The sequence below is a fragment of the Balaenoptera musculus genome, chromosome 14 (assembly GCF_009873245.2).
Source record: "Balaenoptera musculus isolate JJ_BM4_2016_0621 chromosome 14, mBalMus1.pri.v3, whole genome shotgun sequence".
Lineage (NCBI taxonomy): Eukaryota > Metazoa > Chordata > Mammalia > Artiodactyla > Balaenopteridae > Balaenoptera > Balaenoptera musculus.
In genome coordinates this window covers 6,786,457-6,804,602 of record NC_045798.1, presented here as the reverse complement: position 1 = coordinate 6,804,602, position 18,146 = coordinate 6,786,457, and the positions used below count along the sequence as shown (strand labels likewise).

The 18,146-nt window shown below is 40.9% G+C and overlaps 1 protein-coding gene across 2 annotated transcripts; it reads left to right on the top strand.

The window, feature by feature from the left end:
• Window positions 1–7,560: 7,560 nt before the first annotated feature.
• On the top strand, window positions 7,561–16,919 carry TMED2 (transmembrane p24 trafficking protein 2). Of its 2 annotated transcripts, XM_036823209.1 has the most exons (5): window positions 7,561–7,850; window positions 9,293–9,485; window positions 9,896–9,916; window positions 12,239–12,346; window positions 15,378–16,919. In XM_036823209.1, exons 1-5 carry the CDS (start codon window positions 7,671–7,673, stop codon window positions 15,500–15,502), a joined length of 627 nt encoding a protein of 208 aa, XP_036679104.1. In that variant the 5' UTR covers window positions 7,561–7,670; the 3' UTR covers window positions 15,503–16,919. The 2 variants fall into 2 exon arrangements, with proteins under 2 accessions (XP_036679104.1, XP_036679105.1); XM_036823210.1 differs by lacking the exon at window positions 9,896–9,916 and having other exon boundaries at window positions 7,562–7,850.
• Window positions 16,920–18,146: the final 1,227 nt, after the last annotated feature.

The following is an 18,146-nucleotide window of genomic DNA, read 5'->3' as shown; positions in this document are numbered from 1 at the left end:
CTGAACCAGGAAGAAATAGAAAATATGAACAGACCAATCACAAGTAATGAAATTGAAACTGTGATTAAAAATCTTCCACCAGGGGCTTCCCAGGTGGCACAGTGGTTAAGAATCCACCTGCCAATGCAGGGGACACGGGTTCGAGCCCTGGTCCAGGAAGATCGCACATGCCGTGGAGCATCTAAGCCTGTGTGCCACAACTACTGAGCCTGCACTCTAGAGCCCATGAGCCACAACTACTGAAGCCTGCGTGCCTAGAGCCCATGCTCTGCAACAAGAGAAGACACCGCAATGAGAAACCTGTGCACTGCAACAAAGAGTAGCCCCTGCTCTCCGCAACTAGAGAAAAGCCCCCATGCAGCAACAAAGACCCAATGCAGCCAAAAATAAATAAATAAAATAAATTTATTTTTAAAAAATATGGCTTAAAAAAAAATCTTCCAAAAAACAAAAGTCCAGGACCCGATGGCTTCACAGGTGAATTCTATCAAACATTTAGAGAAGAGCTAGCACCCATCCTTCTCAAACTCTTCCAAAAAATTGCAGAGGAAGGAACACTCACAAACTCGTTCTAAGAGGCCGCCACCACCCTGATACCAAAACCAGACAAAGATACTACAAAAAAAAGAAAATTACAGACCAATATCACTGATGAATATAGATGCAAAAATCCTCAACAAAATACTAGCAAACAGAATCCAGCAACACATTAAAAGGATCAAACACCATGATCAACTGGGATTTGCCCCAGGGATGCAAGGATTCTTCAATATATGCAAATCAATCAATGTGATACATCATATTAACAAATTGAAGAATAAAAACCATATGATCATCTCAATAGATGCAGAAAAAGCTTTTGACAAAATTCAACACCGATTTATGATAAAAACTCTCCAGAAAGTGGGCATAGAGGGAACCTACCTCAACAAAATAAAGGCCATATACGACAAACCCACAGCAAACATCATTCTCAATGGTGAAAAATTGAAAGCATTTCCTCTAAGATCAAGAACAAGACAAGGATGTCCACTCTCGCCACTATTATTCAACATAGTTTTGGAAGTCCTAGCCACAGCAATCAGAGAAGAAAAAGAAATAAAAGGAATACAAATTGGAAAAGAAGAAGTAAAACTGTCACTGTTTGCAGATGACATGATACTATACATACAGAATCCTAAAGATGCCATCAGAAAACTACTAGAGCTAATCAAAGAATTTGGTAAAGTTGCAGGATACAAAATTAATGCACAGAAATCTGTTGCATTCCTATACACTAACAATGAAAGATCAGAAAATGAAATTAAGGAAACAATCCCATTCACCATTGCAACAAAGAGAATAAAATACCTAGGAATAAACCTACCTAAGGAGGTAAAAGACCTGAACTCAGAAAACTATCAGACACTGATGAAAGAAATCAAAGATGACACACACAGATGGAGAGATATACCATGTTCTTGGATTGGAAGAATCAATATTGTGAAAATGACTCTACTACCCAAAGCAATCTACAGATTCAATGCAATCCCTATCAAATTACCAGTGGCATTTTTTACAGAACTAGAACAAAAAATCTTAAAATTTGTATGGAGACACAAAAGACCCCAAATAGCCAAAGCAGTCTTGAGGGAAAAAAACGGACCTGGAGGAATCAGACTCCCTGACTTCAGATTATACTACAAAGCTACAGTAATCAAGACAATATGGTACTGGCACAAAAACAGAAATATAAATCAATGGAACAGGATAGAAAGCCCAGAGGTGAACCCATGCACCTATGGTCAACTAATCTATGACAAAGGAGGCAAGGATATACAATGGAGAAAAGACAGTCTCTTCAATAAGTGGTGCTGGGAAAACTGGACAGCTACATGTAAAAGAATGAAATTAGAACACTCCCTAACACCATACACAAAAATAAACTCAAAATGGATTCGAGACCTAAATGTAAGACCAGGCACTATAAAACTCTTAGAGGAAAACATAGGAAGAACACTCTTACACAAATCACAGCAAGATCTTTTTTGATCCACCTCCTAGAATAATGGAAATAAAAACAAAAATAAACAAATGGGACCTAATGAAACTTTAAAGCTTTTGCACAGCAAAGGAAACTACAAACAAGATGAAAACACAACCCTCAGAATGGGAGAAAATATTTGCAAATGAATCAACAGACAAAGGATTAATCTCCAAAATATATAAACAGCACATGCAGCTCAATATTAAAAAAACAAACAACCCAATCCAAAAATGGGCAGAAGACCTAAATAGACATTTCTCCAAAGAAGACATACAGATGGCCAAGAAGCACATGAAAAGCTGCTCAACATCACTCATTATTAGAGAAATGCAAATCAAAACTACAATGAGGTATCACGTCACACCAGTTAGAATGGGCATCATCAGAAAATCTACAAACAACAAATGCTGGAGAGGGTGTGGAGAAAAGGGAACCCTCTTGCACTGTTGGTGGGAATGTAAATTGATACAGCCACTGTGGAGAACAGTATGGAGGTTCCTTAAAAAACTAAAAATAGAATTACCATATGATCCAGCAATCCCAGTACTGGGCATATACCCAGAGAAAACCATAATTCAAAAAGACACATGCACCCCAATGTTCATTGCAGCACTATTGCATTAGCCAGGACATGGAAGCAATCTAAATGCCCATCGACAGACGAATGGATAAAGAAGATGTGGTACATATATACAATAGAATATTACTCAGCCATAAAAAGGAACGAAATTGGGTCATTTGTACAGACATGGATGGATCTAGAGACTGTCATACAGAGTGAAGTAAGTCAGAAAGAGAAAAACAAATATCGTATATTAACGCATATATGTGGGGCCTAAAAAAATGTTGCAGATGAACCGGTTTGCAGGGCAGAAATAGAGACACAGATGTAGAGAACAAATGTGTGGACACCAAGGGGGGAAAGTGGTGGGGCGTGGGTGGTGGTGGTGGGATGAATTGCGAGATTGGGATTGACATATACACGAATATGTATAAAATAGATAACTAATAAGAACCTGCTGTATAAAAAAATAAATAAAATAAAATTCAAAAATTCATAAAAAAAAAGAAAAAGTCAGAAAAAAAAAAAAAAAAAAGAGAGCGAGAACAAGGGAGAAGCAACAGTTCCTTTTCTGACCTAGCTTTGGAAGTCACAGACTGTCACATATTCCACATTCTCTTAGGCAGAGGTCAGTCACTAAGTCAATTCTGCCTCCCATTCCAAGGGAGGGGAATTAGGCTCCAATTATATATATATATATATATATATATATTTTTGGCTGTGCCGTGCAGCATGTGGGATCTTAGTTCCCCGACCAGGGATCGAACCCGTGCCCCCTGTAGTGGAAGCTCAGAGCCCTAACCACTGGACCGCCAGGGAATTCCCCAGGCTCCACCTTTTGAAGGGAGGAGGATCACGGAATTCCTGGATACATTTTGAAACCATCATAACAGTCAATGATAGAGCTGAGTAACCCAACAGGATGGTGAGACAGTGCACAGATTAACAAAAGCAGAAAGACACCAACCCACTTAGGACTAGAGAATGGAAGGGAGGAATTAGGACTATCAAAGCTCAGGACCCAGGACCACCCAGTGGAAACGGGACCTTCAGAGAAGCTGGAGCCTTGAACGTGCAGTCCCTAGCGGAGGTGCTTCCCAAAGCAGTGAGGGAGACAAATACTCTGCTTTCTTCCTTCCTCCGCCCTCTAATCTTCCGCCAGTGCCTGGAACCGGCTGAACCTACCAGGAAGCAGAGTGAAAGGGAGCCTGGGAAACAGATTTCCTTGTGATGCAGAGGTGAGCAGAGAGGGCTGGGATGGGGCTGAGATTGAAGGCCTAGCACGGAGTCCCCCAGAACAGCTTATTTGATAAAGTGCTGATACTGTGGTCAAACTTGTATTGAATTTTCATTATTTTTGTATATCAATATTGTTTTTAATAAAGTGACTTTTAAAAAAATTTTTGGTTGTGTTGGGTTTTCGTTGCTGCACGCGGGCTTTCTCTAGCTGCGGCGAGCGGGGGCTACTCTTCGTTGCGGTGCGCGGGCTTCTCATTGCAGTGGCTTCTCTTGTTGTGGAGCACGGGCTCTAGGCATGCGGGCTTCAGTAGTTGTGGCACACGGGCTCAGTAGTTGTGGCTTGTCGGCTCCAGAGCGCAGGCTCAGTAGTTGTGGTGCACGGGCTTAGTTGCTCCGTGGCATGTGGGATCTTCCCGGACCAGGACTTGAAACTGTGTCCCCTGCATTGGCAGGCGGATTCTTTTTTTTTTTTAATTTATTTATTTTTGGCTACATTGGGTTTTTGTTGCTGCGCGCGGGCTTTCTCTAGTTGCGGTGAGCGGGGGCTACTCTTGGTTGTGGTGCGCGGGCTTCTCATTGCAGTGGCTTCTCTTGTTGCGGAGCATGGGCTCTAGGCGCGTGGGCTCAGTAGTTGTGGCGCACGGGCTTAGTTGCTCCGCGGCATGTGGGATTTTCCCAGACCAGGGCTCGAACCCGTGTCCCCTGCGTTGGCAGGCGGATTCTTAACCACTGCGCCACCAGGGAAGTCCCAGAAGTGACATTTTAAAGCTGAAAATGAGGGACTTCCCTGGTGGTCTAGTGGTTAAGACTCCGTGCTTCCACTGCAGGGGGCACGGGTTCCATCCCTGGTTGGGGAACTAAGATCCCACACGCCGTGTGGCGTGGAAAAAAAAAAACTGAAAAGAAAAATGAAAGAAAATTCTCTAGTCTCCTTTACTCTTTCCTAATGTTAAAAAAGACTTCTGTGGGACCAGAAGGGACGGGGAATGTTAATACCCAGACAGCAGAAAGCTGATTTAGCCTTTCTGTGGAAACAGCCTTTGTTATTCTCTTTAAAACTTGTCAGCATTGGAGAACTGACTATGCAACTGATACAAATCCCTCATCACTTTCTAACCTGGTTTCCTAGTCTCTGCCACAACAAGCCTCTGATTCCAAGAAGAAATAATTTATCTTGTCCACTCTATGTCCAAACAAGAATGTGTACGTGAACGTTCATAGCAGCTTTCCTAATAATAGCCAAAAAGTGGAAACAACCCAATGTCCATCAATGGGTGAATGGGTAAACAAAATATGGTCTATCCACATAATACAGTATTGTTCTGCCATAGAAAGGAATGGTATACTGACACAGGCTACAACATGGATGAACCTTGAAAACATTATGCTAGGTGAAAGAAGCTAGTCACAAAAGGCCACATATATGATTTCCTCCAAATCCATAGAGACAGAAGGTAGATCAGCCTGGGTGTGGGGGGGCGCGGTATGGGGAATGGGGTATGACTGCTAATAAGTCAGCGTTTCTTTTTGGGGTGATGAAATGTTTTGGAACTAGACAGTGGTGATGATGGCTGAACAACTCTGCGGGTGACCTGACAAATCCTGAGAGCTTGTAGTTCTTTGAGTTAATTTGTCTTCAGATCCTGAAATATTGTTGAAAGATACTTGATGAGTAATTATGACAAGGATGGTAAAAAGAAAAACCTGGGCAAAGAAGAAAATATACCATGTAGTTGACAGATTTTATAGCTTTGTGATTAGAGTTACTTTTGTCTCTTTTCCAATTTTTGATAGCACCATTACTTTTATAATATAACATATAAATTTATAGATGACTTCTGGCTGCATCTTTGGTTTGGCCACCACGTTTTCAAAAATTGGAGTTGAATGTATTTAGATACAGTATCTATGCTTCAGTTTGCCACAGTCCTCCCTACTCCCTATTGCCTTAAGCTGATGCCATCTCATATAAACTGCCTGATCCCTGAAGGCATTTGAATTTGGGTCCCATGACTTACATAATAAAACCCCCATAATATACAATTCACTGTGGTCCACTGAGATGCTAAGTGTCCACATTTTAAATCCCTGACACGTGGAGTTAGAATATTAATCAGTTTGAAAATGAAAATTAACATTTAACATCCCGATAAAAACAGAATTGTTCTTGGTACTTTTCTACAGAGTTGGGTTGCTTGGGAAGTCAAAAAGGCTATATTTGTCAGTTTAATTCACTTTAATAGGAAACCTCTAAGGTATTAGAAGCAGAAAGAGATTTACTATAGGGAAATAGTGGCTTCTAAATGGGCTGGTGAGGCTGGAGAAGCAAGCTCTAGGCTGAGCCTCCCTCCAGTGAAGGCTGCCAGGATAACACTACAGAACTGACCTGCCAGGAGAAGCAGGGCCTTTGCCATAGTTTGCAAGGTGGGGAATCAGGGGACCATTACTAGAACTCTGAGTTCAGTAACACATTGTCACAGCCAGGAACCTTCCATCACCCTAGCTGCACCTGTTTCTTGACACCTGAGTGGGAAACTGGATACTGGGCCACTACTGCCCCCTATTGCCTGATAGCCTTTGAAGAAATAATCCCTCAAACTTGCACAGCACATTTATGTACATACTGTCACCGTATCCTCATGATAACTTTACCAGATAAGCAAAGAATGTGGTGGCACATTTTTTACAGAGAGGGAAATTAAGGTTCAGAGAGGTGAGGGAACATAATTAAGGTCACACAGCTATGTGCAACACTGGAGTAACAACCCAGATCTCATCTTCAGGCCAGTTCAGTGAACTTGATATGTCAGCTAACATGTCATGAGTGAGGTTTTTTGTGGCCCTATGCTACAGCCTAAGAGCATAGTACACACATGCCAGGACTAGTGCCTCATGAGTGACACAGACTGGTAAATAACGATAACTCAGTAGGCACAAATCTGCCTTGTAAGCACAGAGGAAGGGTCTAGTATTTGGCAGAAGGAGGTCTGGAGAGGACATCTGAGTTGGGTTTTGACGGATGAATAGGAGTATAGGTGGAGGCAAAGAGTGGAAAAAAATTGTCTTAGTAGCTGGCAAGAGCTAAAGGGGTGTGGGGTGTCAGCAAGACTTTGGGGAGGTGAGAGACTTCTAATTTTGGAGGATGTAGACAAGGTAAAGGTTTTTTGTTTTTTTGTAGTTGTATTATACACATACAGTAAAATACTCTTTTTACTCTTAAGTATACAGCTTCTTGAGTTTTAAAAAAAGCATACGTAAACACTCATGTACCCATCATTTAGGTGACGATATAAAACATTTCCAACATCGCAGGAGGTTTCCTCGTGCCACTTCCCAGTCTATACCCGTCCCCATCCTTCCCCAGTCGGTTGTTGCTAGGTGAGGGGAGGCTAACATAACATCTCAAGTCCTTGGCTTCAGCCCCATTCCTCCTTCCACTCCTTTGCTGCCTCCAAATCTTTCGCCGTCTTTATGGATAACCCTAAGAAGGTCTTGCATGGGGCGGAAGAGGTTTCTTGATACTACCGCTTTCTAGTGTGCTCTACGGAAACTTAGGTTGTACGCGAACGGGGATAGGGACGCGGACGATGGTTTCTGGTCCTTCGGAGCCACCGTCCAGGCTCGGGCCGCGCAGAGCCGCCTTGTCCCTCGGCAGCCGCCGTGCGTCCTTTACGTGGCAGCTACTGGCGTCCACCAATCCACGGCGCCCGCATCAGCCCCCTCGGGTGGCGCAGCCGGAAGGGGCGGAGCTGAGGTGGCGGCGGCTGAGACGACAGCGGCGGCAGCGGCGACGGCGGCTCTGGAGGCCGCAATCCCGGTCCTGGCTTCGGCCCCAGCCCCACCATGGTGACGCTCGCTGAGCTGCTGGTGCTCCTGGCCGCCCTCCTGGCCACGGCCTCGGGCTACTTCGTCAGCATCGACGCGCATGCCGAGGAGTGCTTCTTCGAGCGGGTCACCTCGGGCACCAAGATGGGCCTCATCTTCGAGGTGGCCGAGGGCGGCTTCCTGGACATCGACGTGGAGGTGCGGGCGCGTTGCCCGCGGCCGAGGCGGGGTCGCGCGGCCGCTCGGGGGTTGTCGGCACCCGGGGCCCGCGGGGGGAGCGGGACACGGAGGCCGCTGTCCCAGTACAGGGAGGGGCCCGAGCCGCCACCCGGCGACCCCCTAACGGCCCCTTTCCCCGCGCCCGCCCGGATTCCGGGCTCCGCTCGGGATACGAAGCCGTTGCGTGGTTGCTTTGGATTCTCAACTTGAACGGCGGGTTCCCCTTGGAACCTGTCGCCGAGCTTTGTCGACCAAGCGCCGCGTGTCAGCTCCGGGCCCAGGAGGCGCTTCACAGTCGCGTTTAGCTGATGGCAGGTCTCGATCCGGTCATCAGCTGCTTCCCTTCATAGCGCGAATTAAAGTTGGGACGTGGCATGGAAACTTCTGAAAAAGTAAATCGGAAGCTATGGAGGAGTGCTAGGCAGACGTTCGCGTTGTGTTTGCCTTTATTTTTTCACCCGAGTTAACTCGTTCTTACACAAACCTCCGGATACCTCGTTTAGCCATCTCATGACTGGGAGAGTGGAGTTGGGTCATGCAGTTTAGAAGTGACTGCAGCGTAGTATCTGGAGAAAACGGAAAATTATTTTAAGAAACTAGCAGTCCCTAAAATTTCTCCTGTGTCTTTTTTTAAGCCCAGGGAATGACTCGCCTCTGACTTTTTTTAGGAAACCAGATGTAATTACTATTTAAATTCACCTGTTAGCATGATTAGTTGGGTCTAAGGATTTTCCATCTGACAGTGACCATCAACTGAGCAGGACATAAATCGCACAAAACAAGTGAAGTCCAGAAATAAGGAGATGATGGAAGGAATGACTTAAAATTAGCTAAGATCTTAAGACATCAACTATTTCAGTCTGCAAGTTTTACAGGTGGCACGGGCTTCATAAGAGGAACTGATTTGAGCAAGGCCGAACAGCTGATTTGTAACACACTGGGGTGAGAACATGGGGCTCCCAATTTCCAGCCTAGTCCTTTCCCTTAGGCCTTCAGGCATCTCAGATAAAGCAGATTCCTTTACCGGCAGATCAACCAGGAAAACCTAGACGTGTAGCTTGCTCAAAACTCTTAAAGAGATTTATTTTTTTCTGGTTTTGATATTAACAGCTGCATATTTGCCTGTTTGTTGGTGGTATTGGGCCACTTGAAGACAAGTGTAAGGTGTGTTTCTGGGGGGTTTACATTTAAGTTGGACAAATAAGACAAATGTAGTCACGTAGACAAATGTAGAGTTGAAAGGTGTTCAGAGAGCCTTGTTTCTTAAATGGGAGAACTGCAGCCTAAAGAGGTTACTGTCAGTAACTGAAGTGGAGCCAACGGCAGGTTACATTTTCTTAGAGAATGTTCTATTGCCAACAGACATCACTTACAATTTTAAATCTTTTGAGCTGTCTCACGCATTTCTCTCCTGCTTCCAGATTACAGGGCCTGATAATAAAGGAATTTATAAAGGAGACCGGGAGTCCAGTGGGAAATACACATTTGCTGCTCACATGGATGGAACATATAAGTTCTGTTTTAGCAATAGGATGTCCACCATGACTCCAAAGATAGTGATGTTCACCATTGATATTGGGGAGGCCCCCAAAGGACAAGACATGGAAACAGAAGGTGAGATGAACATTCAGAAGATTGATATCACATTCTAAGAGTTAATATTAATTCTGTACATTTTATCCACCTGAGTGGAGTGTTTGATATCTTATTTTAGGTTCACTGACTGTATTTACGACCAAAAACCTTTTGTGAAATATACTTTTTATTTATCCAGATCTCCTAATTAACAAAAAGAAGTTATTGGAGGTTCATGTTTATATTTTAGTTCTTTACAATTGCCATTTCAGGCAGCTTTTCTTAGTCAGTTGTGCTCTTGTAAGCATGTAGGTTACATGTGTCTTAGGTTGTTTGTTCTGTTAATTTGCTTACTCTGGTATATACATATTTAGTTGCTCATTTGTATACATGACTAGTTTAGCTAAACTCTTTGTATGTGTGTGTTTATATCTTACACTCTTCTTCAGGTGGTGGAGATACCTGGGATGGTATGTGGATTGATTTTTGACAACATCCTGTCTTTCTGCATATTTTTGTTGGCTACTGTCTAATTTCTGCTTTCCTTCTTTCTAACCTCAGTTTGTTAGCATGAGAGTGTTTTTTGTTTTTTCTCTTAGTTAAAAAAAAAAACCTACAACTAATTTAGAGTTTTAGAGTGGTTGTTTTTTGGTGGTTTTTATTTGGTTACAGGAGATACAGGTTAGGTCATTTGAAACTTGGTCAGATGTGAAATGCAGTTCTAGGAGCCATGTCTAGATAAGGTGACAAAAGCTTTGTCAGACATATGTTGCAGTTGGATTAATTTTTATTCCTCAGCTGACCAGCAACGAACCCTAAATTGATTCTTCTGGATAAATTGCTTACCAGGAACCAGCACATAAGGATTTTTTTTTTTTTTTTGGAGCACAGTACGTTTCAGGATTTTTGGAAACTAGTAGTAGTAGTAGTAGTTTTAATAGTATTTCATAGTATTAATGTGATATCATTTGACCTAGATAGTGAGCACTTAGTAGAGTATTTACATAAAGAAGGTGAACTGTTTTTAGGTGTTGAAATCTATAGAATTTAGAGAATCATACTACTAAGAAATTTCTGTGCTTGCTTTTCAGGGTCATTTGCAGTTCAGGACTTGGCTAATTCTCAAGGAGAATTAGGAGTTTTGAAGGGCTTTGACTTTGTTCATTTTCTGGAAATTAGTCCTTTCTAAATAGTCAGAAAATGTTGGCTGATGAATGTGAATACTCTTCTTAAATCTTTTAACACGATATTTAAAATTCTCGCTTTTGCTTGTTAATATCAGTGAATGGCAGCTATAAAATCAAGCTTTCCTCTAAAGCAGTGGTTCTCAGGTTAGGATTATTTTTGCCGCCCAGGGGACGTTTGGCAGTATCTGGAAACATTTTTGATTCTCATGGCTGGGTTGGTGGTCGTACAATGCATTGGACAGCTTCCCACCACAAAGAATTATATGGTCCAAAATGTCCACAGTGCTTCTCCTGAGAAACCGTGCTCTAAAGGTTCCACCTAGTGCGTAGGCTTCTGACATGAAGCTAGTGAGGGATCATTTGTGATTCCAGCCCAACTACCTTAAAATGGTAGAGGCTCTTGGTTTCTCTTAAGAAATGTAGGATTATCTGTGGCAATTTGGAATTCAGGATGAGGCCCAATCTTGGGCAGTCCTGAAGAAACCCCTCCGATGCAGTCTTCCCTTGTGGTATATTTTTTTCATACCTGTTTGTTCATTATCATAATACAGCACTACCTAGAAGCATACACTTATTTTTCAGAACTGTTAGTTTACCTTGCTAAAGAGAATACCTGCTTTTAAACTCTGCGCGGCTGAAAGCTTGTTTCTTCACTTGCAGTGTCTGCTGTTTCCCACTATAGTGAAATTATTGCTTTGACTGTAATAGAAGAATGTTGAGTTGGTGTGGATTTTCCTCAGAACGTCTTCATGTTTTTCTCTGTTCAGCTTCATAAAGATTAAAAGTCAGTTTTGATACTACTCCTAAATTAACATTAGAGTTACATGATTTTTTAAGAGTAGATTTTGATTTAGTTTAAATATTGTTATTTATAGGATTATTATTAGGGTTTTGTTTATGTTTTGTGGCAGCCCCTCCCCACCCCCCCGCCAGTCTTTTTTTTTCTCCACTATGGTTAGGAGTGGGTTTAGTGAACTTCACTTAGGAATTCCTTGGAAGACATTTCTTAGGGTTGTAGTCCTTTAGTTAGTAAACGTTGTATAGTATGTTTCCTACTCTGAAAAAGGTTTCTCTACTGGGAATGAACTTTAAAAAATGCTTTGAGAATTAAATTGTCGTCAGTAGTCCCAAATGATGTCTGAGCCATTTCTTAAAAATATCTTCTTTTGGGGCTTCCCTGGTGGCACAGTGGTTAAGAATCCGCCTGCTAATGCGGGAGACACGGGTTTGAGCCCTGGTCCGGGAAGATCCCACATGCCGCGGAGCAGCTAAGCCCGTGCGCCACAACTACTGAGCCTGCGCTGTAGAGCCCGCGAGCCACAACTACTGAGTCCGTGCGCCACGACTGCTGAGGCCCTCGCACCTAGAGCCCGTGCTCCGCAACAGGAGAGACCACCACAGTGAGAAGCCCGTGCACTGCAACGAAGATCCAACACAGCCAAAAATAAAATAAATAAATTTTTAAAGATTAAAAAAAAAAATAGCTTCTTTTGTATGCTTTCTCTGGAGGAATTTTTTTTTTTTTTTTTTTTTTACTGCTTTATAAGTATTTTTCAGAAAGAGATTGCCAAGTATGTGCTAATCTGTTTTCAAATCCTTTTCTAGCTCACCAGAACAAGCTAGAAGAAATGATTAATGAGCTCGCAGTGGCGATGACAGCTGTAAAGCATGAACAGGAATACATGGAAGTTCGGGAGAGAATACACAGAGCAAGTAAGTTAATGCTTTGACTGGGGGCCATGAGTTGGTGATGGTGTATTACCCAAGAGCTTGTATTTTTCTCATTTGGAAATTTTGCAAACATAATCATACTAAAATATTGACTTAAAAAAACATCTATGCAAAGATATTTTTTGAGTATACGTGTTTCTTTGTAGAGCTTTGTACTAGACTAGTTTATTATTGGGACATTCATTCTGAACCAAACATTAAGAGTTTAAAAAAATGTATGGTCAGCTAGGGAGTAAGCTAATGGTTTTCGTAAAGCAGAAAGGAAAAACTGTAAAATGGATATTGCATTGTTTTTTTTTTTAACTTTTTATTTTATATTGGAGTATAGCCGATTAACAAAGTTGTGATAGTGTCAGGTGCACAGCAAAGCGACTCAGCCATACATATACAAGTGTCCATTCTCCCCCAGACTCCTCTCCCATCCAGGCTGCCACATAACATTGAACAGAGTTCCCTGTGGTGTTGCATTGGTTTTCAATCACACATCTGAAACTTTTGTGCCAGTGTGGTCAATGTTATATGCTGAGGCTTAGCTGTTTTTCTAAAACCTAAGGTTTAGTCTAGTTAAAATAGAAAGCATTAAACCATGAATAGATGTACTCACCAGATGAAGATCAGTTTGGGCTCCCAAGTTTGTAAACTGGGAACTGAGAATGTATTAGTCTTCAGAAACATTGATAATTGGAATCCCGTCTTAGGTTGCAAAAGCCTGTTTTAGCCCAGGATGTAGCATTAATTATGTTGCTTTTGCATTTAAAATTAAGAGGTACCATATTGACCCACAGACCAGATGACCATATTTTAGATCCAGGTCCACACCCATTCAGTATCTTCATCCTCCAGGTTGTCCTTGGGGATAGACCTCACTGGGAGCAAGCTTGTCTGTAAATGCAAAGTGGCTTATGTCTGGAATCTTTGTTTTGAAGTTGGGGTAGGGAGTGGAGAGAAGAGCGACTCAAATAGATAAGAACAGGTTGAATTTCTTTAAGATGTGATTTCTGTTCTTCCCACACTCTTACATCTATTCTTGCTGCTGATGGAAAGGCCCCTTTAAGACCTAGAGCACAGGCTTCACCTCTCCTTGGGAGAATAATGAGTAAATGTAACAGACTGGAGATGTGCCTCTGTTCTCCCTTTTTTGGGATGGAATGGGGCCTGAGATGGACCAAGGCTTTTATGCATACTCTCTTGCCTCTTCCACCATGGTTCCTTCTCCTTGCCTGCACTCTTGATCTCCTCACCCTCTGGAATCCCTACCTTCTCTCCCTCACCCGTTGGTTATTTTGCTCCCAAGTGGGGGCCAGCCCATTCTGGGATGAGAAGGGCAGTGAACAAAGTGTGAGGACTCAGAGTTTTCACTGCTTTGCAGTTTAACTAGTTCAGGCCAGGTGGCTTAAGGAAATAGGAGGTTCTTGCGAACACAGCAGCCAGAGGAAGCACCAATCTTCCAGTCTATGGGGACATCCAACCTTATTCTCTCGTCGTTAATTTGAATGGAGATACTCTTGTATTTGTTTCACAAACAAAGAAGAATTTTAGACATTCAGTTTAAGTTCACAAATCAAATAGTTCCCACAATGTTGTTTGTTATTTGTACATCTTCCTATAACACTGGCTTCTCAGAGATGGCTATAATGAGACTTTTTTTTTACACTACAGTATTGTAATAGCGCTGTGTTGCTTTTAGATCAGGCTAATGTGTGAATGGCATGAGTACAGCGTCTTCTATACACACATTTTCCTAGATGGTTACTTTCCTATGTTAGTATGCTTCAGTGTGTTCTGTTTAAGCTTAAAGATGCATTTTTCTGTAAGTGAAGGGAGACATAAATACTTCTTTTTATGTGGATGCTTAATATTTTGAAGTATTTGCTCAGCCATTCCCCTTTTAGACAAAAATTTTAAGATGCTAGTCATTCAGTTATGCTAGAAATTGGTTACTAAGTTTGCAGCAGAAATAAACTTCATGCCATGGAATTAGCACTAAAATGTAAGTGTTGGTGGTTTTTAGAGTTCTAGTTAATGTTCTTGGGCATGTGTCTGTTTTTACTCTGGAAAAAAAACCCACTTTTTTTTCTTGAGTAACTACAAGTTATCTTTCTGGAAACATTTAATTGCTTTTCACTTCTTTCTGAGTGATCAGTCCAGCATTTATTGCAATTCTAGTTTATCTTTTTATAAATGGTGTACATCTGAAAATACAACAGTCAGTTATTCATCTATATTACTGTATTGCTCATTATTATTGTTTTTAGTATTGGCCATTTGCAGAAAAATCAGAAACTACCCAGTGCTTTTAAAAAGTTAAGGAATTTGATCAGGAAATTGAAAGAATGTGATATAAATTGAGTGGAATAAATTAATATAGTCACGGCTGTTCCTTTGATGATCAAATTCTTAGCTTAAAAATGGGGTAAATCATGAGACTAGTTCAGGTTTGTCTAGTAGTAGCTGCCAGTATTGGTCCATGAAACTGAGAAACCTCACCATCTAGAACAGATGCCAAGTACTGTACATAGTGCTTAGTAAATATTTATTGGATAAATGTTTAAAGAGAAAGGCACTTAGACTGACACATTTTGACTTGTTAGGTAGTGCTTTTTGGTTAACTCTGTGATCTTGAAATAATCTCTTGTTTTTTTTTTTTTTTAAGTCAGTTTTCTGATTCAGCAAAAAGGATTGTAATGCAGGGACTTTCTAATGTGTTGAATTGGGTTTTAACCCTAGACTGTGACCTTGGGCAGGTCACTTTTCCTCTCTTTTCTCATGCATAATCAGATTGGGCTTGACTGAACTCCATGAATCTTTAAGATCTCATCTAAATCTAAAGTTCTCTGCTTCTAAGTACGTTAAGTTGCTTGGGGACAAAAGACAGAGGTATTTAGAGTACTGTGAATGTTGTGTGAAGTATTACTCTCACATGGAGTTAAGAATAGGGGATAATTTATGATGCCTATGCTGTTTCTTTTTTTTTTTTTTGGTTAAATTTTGTTTGTTTGTTTGTCCTCAACAGTCAATGACAACACAAACAGCAGAGTGGTCCTTTGGTCCTTCTTTGAAGCTCTTGTTCTAGTTGCCATGACATTGGGACAGATCTACTACCTGAAGAGATTTTTTGAAGTCCGGAGGGTTGTTTAAAAAGCCTTTTCCTGATGATCCGAAACTCATAATTCACTGTTTACCAAACATCTTGGTCATAATAATGTCATTAGTTTCTACGTTTTTATTTTCTAAACTGTACATTCACAGCTTCTGTTTCTTTGTGATTAATAGATATTGGGGGAAAACACTTTTTTAGGAAAGTTATAGTGAAAATTTGACATGTGATTGGCATTTCATATTTCAGTTCTTTCTCCATATACAGGTCCTTCCAGAACTCAAACACTGTAAGTGGAATATAGGTGTATAGTCCTTATTATATCTTCTTTCCTTTTGTTTTCATAGTAAAATGCAGTTTGTTCAGGATAGTACTTTACTGATAGTACTTTACTAAAAATGACTGTATTCTTGGGATCCCTTATCCTGCAGTTCAAGTCATTAAAGGTTCATTTTGTTGTTGAGTCCTTACCAGAAACAACAATCTGAATCTTGACATTTTCTGTCCAGCCTAATGGCAGAGCTCTGTGACTAGAGTATGCTACCAGGTTGGTACTTTTATACTTTGTCTATCTTGTTTTTGCTTTAAAGATAAGACTTAAACCAACAACCTTTTTCCCCTTTAAAGTTTTACTTTGAACCTTAGAACTCAATCACCTCCACTTAAAATTGTTGACACAAGCAGCTAATAACCATTTTTTGGTTTCTGCCTAACCTTGTAAGAAGTCTCTATTAAAGCCAATTCTCCTGGGTGTTGCAGTGAACGGTGGTTCTTTTTCTTTCTATGCTGGCACATCCACTTTCTCTACTCTTGGCACGGAGGAGGTATGCATTCACATAATTGGAAAAATCTGGATTTCTGAAGCCAAAGGGTTAAAAGCCTCTTGGATTTCTTTGCAGTGATATACAGCCACTATTTTATTTTTGATCAGTGGCATTTTGGCCACTGTTTAATTAGTGTACTGAGCATTACTGTCAGTACTAGGGTGTTTGTTTTTGTTTTTCTTGGGTCTTTCTTTTTTTGGCACATGTGAATTTTGTTTTGTATAAAACGAAATGACTTTCTCTTGGCCTCTGATGATGGGTTTAAAATTAAAGGAGCATCTAGTTTTGGTGTGGGGATGATCCAGGATTATGTTGTGACTGATGTATATTGGTTACTTGTACTTTTGTTTTGGATCTTTGCAAGGGGAAAACTACAAGTAACGAGTTTTATATAATTAATTTAAATTTGTTACAGGTTTTCATGTTCAGGACAAACAATTTTTCAACCTTGGGTGAAAATACTTGCAACAGTTTAAGGTGACTGTGTTTTACCTTAGGACAACTGTTGCATGCCAATTTGTGTGCGTGTGTGTGTGAAAACACTTCAAAATTGAGTTAAAAGATGTAAATTTAAAATTGGTTGTGTATCTAATCTGCCCCAGGTCCAGTAAATAAACAATTCTTTTAAAAAACAGTCTTGGTATTCTGTGTTTTATATATTAACGATTAATTCACATTTGTTAAATACCAACTTGCTAATCATATTTGAAATGAGACATGTCATGTTTTCTGAGTAATGATGCCTGTTATAAATATCTGTTACTTTTTATGTCTGTAAACTTGAGGATAGTAAATAGGAACCTAATTTTAGGTTTCCCTGTGTGATTTCTTTGATGGGTCAGTGTTATTAACATCTTAAGTATTTTTTTCATTGGAAAAAAAGTTTGAGTTATTTTCACTCAACCACCTGGTTTGTGGATGTGGGAAATAACTTTAAAAGGGATTAAATGATTTGCCCAAGGCTCCCAGATGAAGAGTGATTGATGGGACCAGAAGCTAGATCTCTGCCTTTAGAAATGGTTCCTCTTCCTCTATTACACTAAGGGCCTGCTAGTAATAAAAGAAACTACGGTTTATCCAGCACTGTGTAATGTCCTGTCCCGACGCTAAGCGCTTTACATGGTCTGCCTCATTTATTTCTCAAAACATCCATTACCTTGGGTGCTATTACAATCCTCATTATGGAAATAAGCAGGCTTGGAAAGGGTCCCCAGATCAGAAAATTAGTAAGTAGACCCCAAAATGAAATGCAGCTATGTTCTTTCCTTCTGTCTTTGCTTTCAGACCTGTTTGGAAGTCCTATTTTATAAAACAGTTGTCAAAGGCATTTTGAGGATGTGATGATGGCATTAAAGTGAAAATGTTGCCTTAGACTTTCCTCTTTCACTTTCTAGTTTGAGATGACTGGAATTTGCACAAGTACTGTCCCCATTTATTCATTCCTAAAATATTTGGGTGACTGCTGTGTGCAACCAGTTGTAGGCACTGAGATAAACAGAACAGAAAAAGTCCCATTATCGTAGGATTTACCTTTTAGAAATTATATGGCATATTAATGATAAGTGATATGGAGGAAAAATAAAGCAGGGTAAGTGGATTAGGAAGGCATCACTGAAATGATATTTGAAAAGTCCTGATGGATGTAAGGGAGCAAACCAAGCTAAAGGTATGGACCCAGCTCATAATAGCTGGTCAGTAAAAGCTTGCTGAATGAATGTACACGTGCACGAGTCAATCCAATGGTGAACCCAGGAATAAGCTGCAGTGTTCCTGTTTAGGTCTCTGACCTCACTTCCTCGGAAGTAAACCAACATTTATTGTGTAGTAGGCAGTGGATCCCCACCATCACCCTGTTTTGCAT

Bases quoted from the DNA above. Each gene is read 5' to 3' on its own strand.
- TMED2 (XM_036823209.1), top strand. From the start codon at position 7,671: ATGGTGACGCTCGCTGAGCTGCTGGTGCTCCTGGCCGCCCTCCTGGCC. The intron at 9,486-9,895 runs GTGAGATGAACA...ACTCTTCTTCAG, and splicing joins ACAAGACATGGAAACAGAAG to GTGGTGGAGATACCTGGGAT. The intron at 9,917-12,238 runs GTATGTGGATTG...ATCCTTTTCTAG, and splicing joins TGGTGGAGATACCTGGGATG to CTCACCAGAACAAGCTAGAA.